Consider the following 13,105-nt stretch of genomic DNA (forward strand, 5'->3'; position numbering starts at 1 on the left):
TGAATTGGCTGGTTCACATGTTAGTGAGGTAGCTAACGTTAGTCAGTCAGTTAGTTTGTCCGCACAGCCAGTAACATAACGTTATCAAAAAAGTGTAAAAAAGTGACTTGATTTGGGACTTGACTTGCTTTAACTAAGTACTCGACTTGACATAACCTGTGACTTGACTTGCCCCCCAGAAAAAAACTCAAGACTTGGACCAAGACTTGTAGTCTCGCTGTGCCAGACCCTCTTCCAAAGCGCACTGGAGGAGAGTCTGGCTACTCCACAAGCATTCTGAGATGGGAGGAAAACGTGGTTTCTGGTTTATTGGCATTTCTTTAAACCAATCACAATCGTCTTGGGCGGTGCTAAGCACCGGAGAAAAGCTGCAGTGCCGCTGCAAAATAGGCTCGGAAGGAACTTGTTTTGGTGGAAGGTGTACTTTTAGAAGTTGTTTTTAGTTGTGCAGCATAAAACTCAGATTGGACAGATGGCTAGCTGTCTGGATTCACCCTGCAGAGATCTGAGAAAAGGTTAACCATAGTCCTCATAAATCGACCAGAGTTTAAAATGCCAACACAAAGGAAGCCCAAAGCAGCAACGGATATCCGGCCTAAATGAGCGGCAACGGAGCAATCCCAGAAGTGGAACGTCAAGGATATAGACTAAATGACTTGAGACTTAATTGGGACTTGAGCAAAGATGACTTGGTCAAAACACGGGTTAATAGTCAATAATAATAGTCAAATTGTATAATATATATTATTCTGAAATGTACTGTATATGTATGAGTATTTTTTCTTTTGGTAGTTTAACTACATTTTGATTCTTCCACAATGAAATGTTTTCCTTTTACATAATTTCTCAATGTTCGACATTCATAAACTATTCCCTCCCAAATCTCAGTTCTTGACATTATTCAGGCTCAGAGGGGATAAGCCCGACACACAGAATAGCTAATACAGCTACCACCAGCTCAGAAAATAGAGGAGTAATACAAGAATCCCTGTCTTGTCATTTCTCACAGGCTTAGTCTCGCTTTTATCTTCGATGTACACTATATCCTGGTGTGATGCAGCATTCACATCTCTTTATCCACTGTGAACCTGGGCTGACTCAGCAATTGAGCATTTCTCAGTGAAAAGATGTAGTTTTGATAAGGGAAAAAAAACAAACTTAAATGAGATTTTTTTTTCGCTAAACACAACGTGTCACTGGAACAGTCTTGCAAAAGAAAGTTCAAGATGGGAAAATCTGGCCTCCGGGTCATTGGCTCCGTCTCACAGGACCGTGGTGAATCAGTATCAGCATCTCCACTGTTAATAGAAAATATTTGTAATCAGCCCATCCCTTGTGCTGCATTGGCAAGTGCCATTTTCAGATATAAAAAGCTCTTTGCAACTTTTATCAGAATAAAATAATTTATATTCTCTTGACAGGAAAGCAGTTCTTTGTGATTGTCAGACAGACTGTTGTATTTTAAACTGGAATAATCTGTTTGTAATTATAAGCATTCAACTCTGTGTCAAAAGTGAATGAAATAGATCAAATGGATGACTTTCTCAATTTTCTTTTCACCCCACTGGAAAAAAAAAAAAGATGTTAACAGCATGTCATCACAGACATTTGATTGATTAAATGAAAAAAGTACAAGTAAGAAGGCAAATAACAGTCATATTTACTGCAAGGTTTACACTCAGTGTAATAAAATGCTCATTTGGAATAGTTGTAAATGTCATTTTTTATAATTTATTGTAACTCCAAACAAAAATAATTTCTACAAAAAATATTCAAATAATGTCATATAATATTGATACGTGGTCGATATCTTTTCTCTCTTTTAGATTTCTGATAAGTTAAATTCTGTTAAATTCTGCTTCCTGAATACTGTGTGAAGATTAAATCTCGCTAAGTGTGGCAGCAATCACTCATTCCTATAACAACCATAATAGTGACTAAATCTTTTTATAATTTGTAACCCCCTGGATATTATATAATATGTATGATCTCAGCGACTTAGTGGTTAGTGGGCACGTTAGATACAATGACTGAAGATATAATAAAAAATAAAAGAATGCAGCAGAAATAGAATAAATGTAAAATCAAGCCTCATCTTTTGAGAAGAAATGAAACCTGGTTAATATACTATGTAGGCCTCAGCAGCAGGATCAAACGCGCACTTCGCCTCCCGTCTCGTTCGTCGTGTCTCGTATTCTCACAGAGTCTGACCACACACACGCCTTGGCCGTCAGTCAAGCGGGGGTGAGATCCTTAAATCAACCAAGAAAACAAAACAAAAGAAAAGGTCCTTGTGGGTACAACAGCCATTCCCTTAGAAGTGAAACAGTGGTGATTTAAGTGTTTTGTTTATACTTTTTGGTTTGATGCACATTGCTCCAGCTCTGGAATAAAGGGAACAGTGGTTGGTATTATTTGTCCCCCTTCGTCTGCATCTTTTTTTTCTCTGAGGTCGCTCCCCTTTTTTCTGTCTTTGTCCTTCTCACACCTGAGCACACACTCAGTATCATAATAGTCCTGTGTGTGTGTGTGTGTGTGTGTGTGTGTGTGTGTGTGTGTGTGGATATGTAATGATATATATGCGTGTTTGAAAGGAAATTGGGGCTAGTTTGTGTTGTAAGTGTGTGCGCTTTTGCGGGTGCTGCGGTGTGTGTTTGTCGGGTCCACGACTGGGGGCGGCCCTACCCACTCTGGGTCACCCCTCGGCTCACGTACACACACATATACACACACTTCTTGGTGTGAGGGGGTTTTCGTGGCTCAGTGGGAAGTTAACGTGGCCAGCAGGTGGGCGAGCAGAGTGCAGAGCAGCAGGGTGGCTGTGGTAAGGTGCAGGGAAGAGGCGGCGTTGCAGTCCTTGCCCGCATCGCAGCGGGAGTGTTGGCACAGTACCCCCTTAAACTCTGGAGGACAGATGCACTTCTGGCTCTGGTAGCATGTTCCTCCGTTCTGGCACAGGAGCATCTCCTCGTCACAAATGTTAGCTGTGAGTGGAGACGAAGGCAGACAGAAAGAGCAGCAGAAGGAGAAGTAGAGGAAAAGAGGGAGAGTGAAGGAATTGCAGAGGTAAAGAGAATGAGAGAGAGAGGAGTTGGGAATAAAGAGGGCATGGCAAAGTGACAGGCAGGGAAAGGATAGGGGAGTAAAGAGCACAAAGACGAAAGAAAGATGTATGGCAAAGAGACAGGTGAGGAAAGATAAAGAGGGGCAATGTTAGAAAAAGCATGATGGGATAGATGAGGAGGAGAAGAATTCAGGGCAGAAAGAACAAAGTAGAAAAGAAAAGCAGGAGGAAGTAAAGAGGCAAGATAAATTCTCCGGTCTTTGCCTCAGGGACATAAACAGGTAACACCTGCTTTTTTTTGTTTTTGCAGCCCTTTTCTCTGTCTGTTTTTCTTGAGCCTGCACTTTCTCAGGGTCAAGTATAAAATCATTGTCTCAAATAGAAAATACACTGCATGTGATATTAATGATTGGAGGAACACATTGCATTGTTAAAATGCTATAAAAAGGCATTAGGAAAAGCACAGAGGTAGTTGTACTGCACAATATACTTGACCTAAAAATTTACTGAGAGACAATAGAGGATCAGGCTTCCACAACAGGAAATACTTACATGAGCTAACATGTTTTATCACTCCAAATATAATTGACTCTGTTGCATTGGAGTATTTGAAGTAAGGTGTCAAATCTAAAACATACTGTACTACTATTTACAACTATATGGGACATATTGTAGTAAACAAACCCACATTTAAAAGGCACGCATGCCTGTGGCGGTTCAATATCTGTAGGTGGGGAGGGTCTATGTGAGACTGAGGGCCCTCACTAGATGGTATATGGTAGAGGAAGGCGATTTCCTGTAATGGGGTTAAGGAGTGACAGGGTCATCAATTAAGAGAGCAGCTGATGCCGCTAACGAGCTGCATGATCTATTCCCCTATTCGATTCCCGAAGAAAACATCGGGAGATGCACAAGCTACAGTAAGTGGCACAGTGCACTCGCAAATGCCCTGGAAGGCTACAACATTTGTTCATTCCTGGACTTTTAGAACCCTATCTTGCACCCGGCACGGCGCAAAACCCGACGCAAGTGTCTTTGCTAGTTTAAGACCGACGCAGTTGTCAATTTCCCGTCCAGCGCCAACGTCGTTTAAATAGCAAATGCACCTGCGCCCATGGGTGTGCTGGTCTTACAGGGAGGTGTGAATTCTTGGCGTATTGCTGTCTTGAGGCAGCGGGAAGTGATTGCGCCATTGACCAACAAAAACCTGGTCTAAAGTCAATAACGCAGCATTTCATTGTTATTTTAACAGCACATTAGTAAAATGCGCGCGCACACTATGCTTGTTACATAAACAGGGACGCGCAGCAGCACACAAACATGCAAAAGATTAAAAATAAAAATATTAAAATGTGAAATAGTATTATTGTGTATATCTATATATTTTATATTGCATGTTATTATGGTTACTGGCGCTTTCACTTCACGCGCAAGCAGTTTCTTCTCCTGAAAATATCTCCTTCCTGCTTAACAAATCCGCCATCATAATAGCAATGCGCCAAGGTACAAACGAGCCTGGCTTTTAAAGGGAATGGAAGATGACACTGATTGGTTTATTGCATGTTACGCCCAAAACACACCTATGAATTAATGAATAACTAAGTACAACCCTTTTGAACCATGCGCACGGACCCTTTTTTTCCGCAGTTAAACTAGCAAAAGTGGATTCGTACACGCCGTGCGCTTAGATTGTTAAAATAGGGCCCTTAGACATGAACCCGCCAAAAATCAGCCTCCTCATACTCACTGTAACAGCCTTGTTTCCAGTAGTATCCTGGCAGACAGTCGTCACACTTGGCCCCCGTGGCCCCATCTTTACACTGGCAGAAGCCTGTGCCGTTACACCGGTCATGAACAGAACCCATCTGATTGCAGTTGCACTCTGAAAGAAGAGAGGAAAAGAGATATAGGGATTTGACCTAGAGTTGAATTAAGTTAAGCCAAAGGTGCACATTTGTATTCAGACCACAGATTTGTCTTTGGTATTGATGCCTTTCAGAGCTGCAGTACTGTGCATGTTAGGGCGGAGTTTCCCAAAATGCTGCAGAGATTCAGACCTGAAATTTACATCCTTTTCAGCAAGAATTATTTTACCACCATGCTGAGGATTGCAAAGATAATGTGATACATGTAAGGGTGTCTGGACTGAAACATTTTAAATATTATAAAGTTCTTTTGATCCTACAGACATTAAACAAACTGTCTCAATGTCTCTAAGAGGTTAACGTTTGGCATAGGTTTCCTAAAAACACCACCTATCATACAGCCTGCCATACTGGCAACAGACCACAGTGATTCCTCTCCAGTGTAAACAGAAAAATGAAATGACAGATGCCCTGTGTCAGAAAGTACTGTATATATCAGATGTTGTTTGGAAAACTAATCCCATCTAAATAGAACTGTACGTTCTTTTGATTACAGAATTTCTGCTTTCCAAGGCAGGTGGAATAAGTGTTGTGCTGCATAATTAAACAAACTTAAGTTCTGTCTGTTGACATTCTTATGATTCAAATGGCCTATAAAACACCACAAACTCACATTCAGATACACCCTGAACTCTCCCTTCCTACCAATCACAATAACTTGTATATTTGTTGTATTGAAATGCTAACTGCATACTGAGATTCGTGTCAAATCAGTCTGAGACAGATTTACCTTTTTAACACAAGATGACATTGAACTTGTCTTTAGATGTTTTTTTCCCTCATAAATTACTCTTATTTCTGCAAGTAATTATCATTACAAATACATATATTTATAGAAGCGGAGTGATATCCAGATCAGTATAGAAAAAAAACTGCAGAGCTGCATATTTGCATTGCATCCGTCAGTCGGTTGATAATGAACCAACGTTTCTCTTATGATTTGATGTAAGCCAATAGCTCGTCTTTCACTTGAACCCATGATCAAATGAACTCATTTATAATAAAATGTATTTTAAAATATTCATAAAATTTAAACAGATTACACAACCACAGCAATGCGGTTGATAACTGTGTGTTTTTGGGTCATGCGCATTAATATTGGGATTGTATGTGCGCCACTGAGAGTGAATGCGTAGCTGTGTAAAATGTGTGTGCAAATGCATTAGTGTTTGGGATGGCATGGTCTCTTGCTCTAGAGATACGTGGTGTGAACTGATTTCTGTTGCCGTGCTCGGTGTGCCAGTGTGCTGGCAGATGAGCTAATGGGGCCTTATTTGTGCTGACTCCAAGGCCTGGCCCTGTGTGCGCCCCAACCGCCACGAGTTTACCCTCCAACCCCCTGCAGTCCACCTACAGATGGATCCAAATCAACACCAGATTTTCACTCCACAGCTATGCAAACAGAGTGACCTCTTATTAGGACATGTCCTTAATAAGAGTAAAAAAAGGGACAACTTCTCTGTGAATGCATACAAACAGTGTATCATTGTCCAAAAATATCTAAGAGATGCATTTGTCTACAGTACAGTCAGAAAATATAACGTTTATATATATATGTTTTTCATTGTTTTGGCTCTGTACTCCAGTTTGAAATGAAGTTTAAGTGATGCCTTTCAGCTTTAAGGGTGCTTGAGGATGTTTGCATCAGTCTTGGTTGAAAAATGTTGGACTTCCAAACCTTTTTATACATACAGTAGGAGCCCTAGATTAATTGACAATGCAGTAAGGCAGTGAGTACAACACTCAAAATATTTGTATGTACAAGCAATGACGTTTGATGTGAAGAAGTCAGGTGAAGATCTGGAAGAGCATCTGCAGGGAAAATACCTGCTGATGTCTATGGGTTGAAAACTCCAGCCAGTCACTGACTATAAAGGTTTGCAATTACTTTTTTGGCCACATTGGGGCAGTGCAACAAGCTGTAAACACAACATTGAAATAAAGTGACCTTATGAAGTTGCTATTGTGATGTTTTAGCAGTTAAATGGTCTGCATTTATATAGCGCTTTTTTGCCTTATAATTGTTTTTTTAATCAGGGCAGCAGTTTTCAGATTACATTATGTGCTTACATAATTGCAAAAGGGTTCTCGACAGAAGTGGCTGATCTTTAATGCAATACCTACATTGCCCATTATCAGCAACCATTCATCCAATGTTCCAAAGGCACATTCTGTTTACTAATCTGATATAATTTTAAAAGGCTAACTGAGAAAACATTGGAGAACCCTTTTGCAATTATGTAAGCACATAATGTAATCTGAAAACTGCTGCCCTGGTTAAAAAAAACAATGCAACTGATCTCAGCTGGTATTCTGTCTATAATGGAGTGGAATGGAAATTTCTAAGTGACCCCAAACTTTTAACCGGTAGTGTAAGTCCAATATTCACCCTCTTTTTAGCTCTGGTTTGGTCTCAACCAACTCTTGAAGGAAATATCTTTTTATCTCTTTAGCTGCTAAACGCTTTACTTTGTTTACCAGGTGGTCGCTAACTGTGTGTCTACTGTTAAGTCCTGCAGGTAATGTACAGTGATGTTTTTAGGGTTTTTTGGCTGAAAATAGCTGCATGTACTGTAGACTCTATGCTGATGAGAGCAGTGAGAGTGAACCACAAATTCATTTCAAATTCTATGTTACAGAGCTAACACAACAAAATGCGTTTTCTAAAAGTGTCAGGACAACAGCATTTTTTACTGTATGCATTTATTTAAATTTTCACTACTAGTCTACCTTGTTGTGGCAATCATCACTTTAAAAAAAACCCATCAGAGCAGTTGATTGAATTTTAAAAGCAGTAACAACTATAGCATCTCCTATCCCAATCACACATACCACACACACACACACACACACACACACACACACACACACACACACACACACACACACACACACACACACACACTCTCACTCCCTCTGTCCCCCAGCAGACTGACCGATGCAGACGCTCTCATCATCCAGTTCGGCAGAGGCGTTGCGGAAGTATCCCAGTCTGCAGTGTTGGCAGTTCTGGCCTCTGGTGTTGTGCTTGCAGCTGACGCATGTGACAATGTTCAGGTAGTCGATGTAGCTACAGCGGTTGGAGTGGCCATAGCACTCACAGTCTGAAAGAAAAGACAGATCTTTAAATTTCTTTTGCTAGAGGAGGATAGATATACATGTTCATGATGTTGAAGTTAATACTTGGGAGAGGGTAGTTTCCTTTTAAAGTCTTCTCATGGGATTCTTCAGTGACAGTAGAAAATGATAAATGACTTGCACTAAGAGATATGTCTGACGGTTTTAGTTTTAGACATCAGTGAACAAATGAATGACTCTGAGGGTGTTTTACGACTTGCCTTTCTGACTCTATATTGGTTCAATAAAGACAGACCACTCCCTCTCCATTACTAGACTCGGGTCTGCTGAGTCTGCTTCAATGGGCTGCACTGATTACTGATGGGAATTCCACTGTGTGTGTGTGTGTGTGTGTGTGTGTGTGTGTGTGTGTGTTTGTGTATATGTGTGCAGGCGTGTGAGTGCAGGCATGTTAATTGTGTCTGGGAATATAATTGCATTACTGTATGAGCAGATTATAAGCTATAGAATCATAACCAAGGGAGTTTGAGGTGAGTGATACAGTACAGTAGGTGTTTTCAGACTGCACCTGACACCATGAAATCGGTCTGACACCACTTAACCTCCACTGCTTCTCCTCCCTTTTCACTGTTTGTTCTTCATTTCCAGTCTTAAATTCTCTTTCATAAAGCGCTGCACCATCAGAGCTCTTAATTAAATTTTCTCTTTGTAATTCATAAAATGATCCAAGAGGATTTGATTGCAGGTTTTGTGCTACATGCTCGTACGCTTTATAAATTAAGACTGCTTCCATATTTCATACCCTAAGAGCAAAGCTACAAATAAAGATGCTGTGGAGAATGGTGTAAGACCTTTTGTGTAATTTTTTTCACAGAGGGAGTAATGAAAGCCTGATATAATTTACAGTAGGATCTGCAGCAAATGTTGCTCTACATTCTCACTACGATTATCTTGGCTGAGGCTGGTACCTAATTAAGGTTTTATTAAGCTTTAGAAGTTGGCTGCAATAGTGTGCTGCAAGGCATCACTGTCCTCTAAAGAGGCGTTTACCAGGCATGTTTATGCAAATACACATTTAAATGCACATTAAAAAGTCGGAGTTTAGCTGTTTAATCAGCCGTCACATTATTATTTTATTATTGTTTGGTTGATGATGCCAGCTAAAATATTAATGAGCTGGTTTAAAAGGAAGCCAGTGAGAGCAGCGCCATAAAGTGCCTCTCTCAGCACTGAGGAAGCCATGCTAGCGGTGGGGGAAAAACTGCCTAATTAAATATAAATGGCCAATTACTCCACAGACTAGCGAGGCAATGGGACATTGTTCCACAAATTAACGTTACGAGTCAAGATGTTGCTTTATTGGTATTTATCAATTGTGAATTGTTAATGATGAAAGACAGTTGCAATGAGAGTAAGTAAGAGAGCTGCCTACATCAAAGAATCTCTGAGGTTGAAGGAATATATATATATATATATATATATATATATATATAGCTATAGCTAACAAGCATCCTTTCTTAAAATCAATAAACCAGAATGTCAATGTCGGCAATTGTTTGATGGTTTAGTAATATGAAATACTTACCTTGATTATGCACATAAAGCAAACACAACCAAGAGGGAGTTGCATACGGAAAGAATGAGCAAAATGAAAAACATAAGACATCCAATGAAAGGGATTTTTCCACAGGTTGTCTGCTTCACAATCAACATCCACACTTAAGTCCAATGACAGAAAAAGTTTACAATCCACTGATCTGAACCAAAGAATTCAAGCTCGAGTCTCCTGCCTGTATCTTCAGACCAGGTGCTGATCATGTTGGTCTCTTACCCCTGAAATCATCGTATATGATCCCAAACAACTGTCTGGCCTGGGGCTCTCCTGAGATCAAGAGTTTCAGAAGCCCTTGAGGGATGAAGGAATCTTTGTTTAAGATTTGTCTTTACATCATTCACTGTGCTAGTCATCTGCAGCACTATACCTTCACACAGCTGGAGCAGGAATGGGTGAGCATCAATACTACAGAGAGGTTTTATGGATTAGGTGGATGGGATTCCCACTAGATTCTACCTGAAAGAAGGGGATTGCTTTGTTCTATAAAGCTGACACAATATTTACCTACTGCAGTGTTTCTTAACTGGTTGGACAGAACCCAAAAGTTACCCTCAAGATGGTATGAGTCTTTATGCAAGAAACTACTTTCGTGCTGCATTTGACAGCTTAATATTTTTGATTAGTTGTAATTTCTGTGGTGGACTAGAAACTGACGTGGCTTCTGTTTTCAAAACGCTCCTTTTCAAAACACTCCAAAAAGATAAACTTAAAGTTCACAACAAGATGGCGCCACAGAATGGCGACACGGTGTGTTGGAGCGCTCTGTTTTGTTTTGTTTTGTGTTTTAACTTTGTTTCTTGCGATAGTACCTGTATCTCATTCACAAGTGAAGAGCTTGTGAACTTCAGAGGAACAACACCATCAGACTTATTTATTGTTTATATCTTTTTATCCTTCTTATATTTGTATGTGTGACATGCTCCAACAACACCATGACAAATTCCTCGTATGTGCAACATACTTGGCAATAAAGCCCTTTCTGATTCTGATTCTGATTCACTCTTGCCCTTGGAAACTCATCACAATGGACTTTGTGGTGGGATAAGTAGCTGTTCTTGATCTTCTTGAAGATTGTTTGATATGATTATTTGTGGTCAGATTGTTTTGAAACAGCTGTTTTTTAAGGCCAATCAATCAATCTCAACTTTTGAGCAAAAATGGATGAGAAGTCCTTAGAGCAAAATAAATGGAAATTGTTACATCTACACTTTCATGACAACTGGGCAAACTCCATCTGCTGAAGAAGATTGTGTGATAGTTTTTAAAACTGAAATCAAAAACTGTTGTGGTAAAAATTTGGCATGGTTTGTCTTGAAGACACCAAGTCCTTTTTTTATTCTTATTATATTTTTGAAAAAGCAAATAGAACTATTCAATTCTGCAACCACAGGTGAGTAAGATGAATAAAAAAATGTCAGTTTGAAGATTAAACCAAGAAAATTATGACCCAACTGTGGGCTCAAATTACCTTTTTAATGTAGCTATAAATGTAATTGAATAAATGCAAGTCTGTGTCACCTATTAACCTAATCATGATAAATGTTGGGTCCCAATGTGCAACCATTTATGAATCACTGTGCTATTATATAACACGTATTCAAATTCTACCTTTCTGTTTCTCTCTTTCTTGTCTGTCTTCATCTTCTATCCCTGAAGTGTGTTTTGGGGTCTCATGACTCCCTCTTTCCCACTCAGGTTTGTGATGCACTACAAAGGAGCAAATCAATCTGTATTGACGTTGCACAGATTATCTCAGGCTGTTTTACCAAACGCAAAAGAACAACTACTGACAAGACAACAACATCCAATGATTTGTGAGAAACCTTTGCTAATAAAGATCCCATTCACATACTGTATAATGTAATTTACTTAAGAAATAAGGTTAGATGCTTATGAGTATTTAGAACGTTAAATATCTGTTTTTATTTTAAAAAGTATCATCCAAATGCTTACTATCTATAATCGATTGATCAGAAAAAATTTAACAAATTATTCTGAATGCAGCATTGTTTATTTTAAGAGCATTTCAATGTCAAATGTATCTTCCTTGTCTAGTTAACCCATTTTTCCACACTTGATCCTGCTGTCTGTTTTTTATTTCTTGCCCTACAGTGTCAGTCATCTCCATATAAAAATATGGCGCGACAGTTGGTACCAAATTAAGATTTTGCCTTATAGCATATGTTGACTGACAGGATGTCATGTAGTTAGAGATAAATTAAGATACATTTGTTTCTGTTTTTCACTGTGAGCTGCCAGGTTTAACTTGACAGTTTATCTATTGCATATTTACGGAACCATAAATAATCTACTTTAAATCTACAAGAACATTGCCACCACTACATGTAAAAGATATACCTCTGTTTTACATTTTCTTTCTTTGTGCTGCTCTTTTCCATACCCAGATGAGGTTGTTTTGTGTCCATGAGTCTCATGTAAGTGTCCCATAAAATGATGGGAGACTGACACACCACAATCATCATTGACATAAGCAAAAATATGAGGTAAATTTTATTAAAAGGTTGCCACCGCTATATATAAAAGAGATACCTTCTCCGTGGCCAGATGAGGTTGTTTTGTGCCCATGAGTCTCATGTACATGTCCCTCTGACTTGGGCAGTGGGAAACTGTCACACCACAATTATCATAAACGTGACAACCAAAAGTATTTTTGAGGAACATTTTGTGTGCTCTTTTCCTCAGCAACCTATATAAATAAACAATGTCTATGCATGTTTTTTTTAATTTTTTTTTTTACTTAGTTCTCCGGTCCTTTTCTTGCTCTTATCTTGAGTCGCAGACAAAAATGTCACCAATGTTGGTGCCGAATATAGGTTTTTACTCCATAGCTTAAGTTTACCAACAGGCTACTATGTTGCTGAACAGACGGAAATACATGAACTAAGATGAATTTCTGCTGTTCATAGTGGCCCCTTTTAACACTTGGAGTTGCCAAGTTTAGCGCGTTAGGAAAGTTGATCTACTACTGCACAAAAGGTAAACTACAGCATGTAAATCTACTAAAATGCCAACAGATAAGGTTGTGGTTTTTTGTCTCAACAAAACAATGTTGTCTCGTCAACATAATAAGCAAAAACAAAGATACATTCATGCTGCTTTCAGGAGGCTATTTTAGTTTAAATTGTGCTGAAAGTTAATCTTCTATATATTTAATGAACTACAGCTACAGTTTATAAAACTACAGGAACATTGCAATGCTACATAAAAAAGAAATACCTTTCTTTTCTGCTTTTCTTTCCTCCTCCCTGTGCCCAGATGATGATGTTTTGTGGCCATGAGTCTCATGCACGTTTCCCTCAGGCTTGTGGGAAACTGACGCACAACATTTTCCATTGACATAGTGAGCAAACATTTTGATACATTTCTGTTGTGTCTAATTTCCAGTGTAAGTTGCCAAGTTTA

At 39.2% G+C, this 13,105-nt stretch overlaps 1 protein-coding gene across 6 annotated transcripts in view; it reads right to left on the reverse strand.

The window, feature by feature from the left end:
• Window positions 1-1,643: 1,643 nt before the first annotated feature.
• The window catches only part of LOC116062866 (netrin-G2), a 70,502-nt gene continuing 59,040 nt past the window's right edge, over window positions 1,644-13,105 (reverse strand). For 3 of the 6 annotated variants that reach the window (XM_035991424.1, XM_035991423.1, XM_035991425.1), the window contains 7 exons: window positions 12,920-13,015; window positions 12,052-12,144; window positions 11,291-11,389; window positions 9,899-9,973; window positions 7,926-8,093; window positions 4,812-4,946; window positions 1,644-2,984 (listed from right to left, as the gene is read on the reverse strand). In XM_035991424.1, coding sequence (XP_035847317.1) covers window positions 2,761-2,984; window positions 4,812-4,946; window positions 7,926-8,093; window positions 9,899-9,973; window positions 11,291-11,389; window positions 12,052-12,144; window positions 12,920-13,015 — 890 coding nt within the window. In that variant the 3' untranslated portion in view covers window positions 1,644-2,760. Of the gene's footprint in view, window positions 2,985-4,811; window positions 4,947-7,925; window positions 8,094-9,898; window positions 9,974-11,290; window positions 11,390-12,051; window positions 12,145-12,919; window positions 13,022-13,105 lie in introns of those variants that run through there. The other 3 variants (XM_031317635.2, XM_031317640.2, XR_004895008.1) reach the window with 3 other exon arrangements.

This window comes from Sander lucioperca, chromosome 14 (assembly GCF_008315115.2).
Source record: "Sander lucioperca isolate FBNREF2018 chromosome 14, SLUC_FBN_1.2, whole genome shotgun sequence".
NCBI lineage: Eukaryota > Metazoa > Chordata > Actinopteri > Perciformes > Percidae > Sander > Sander lucioperca.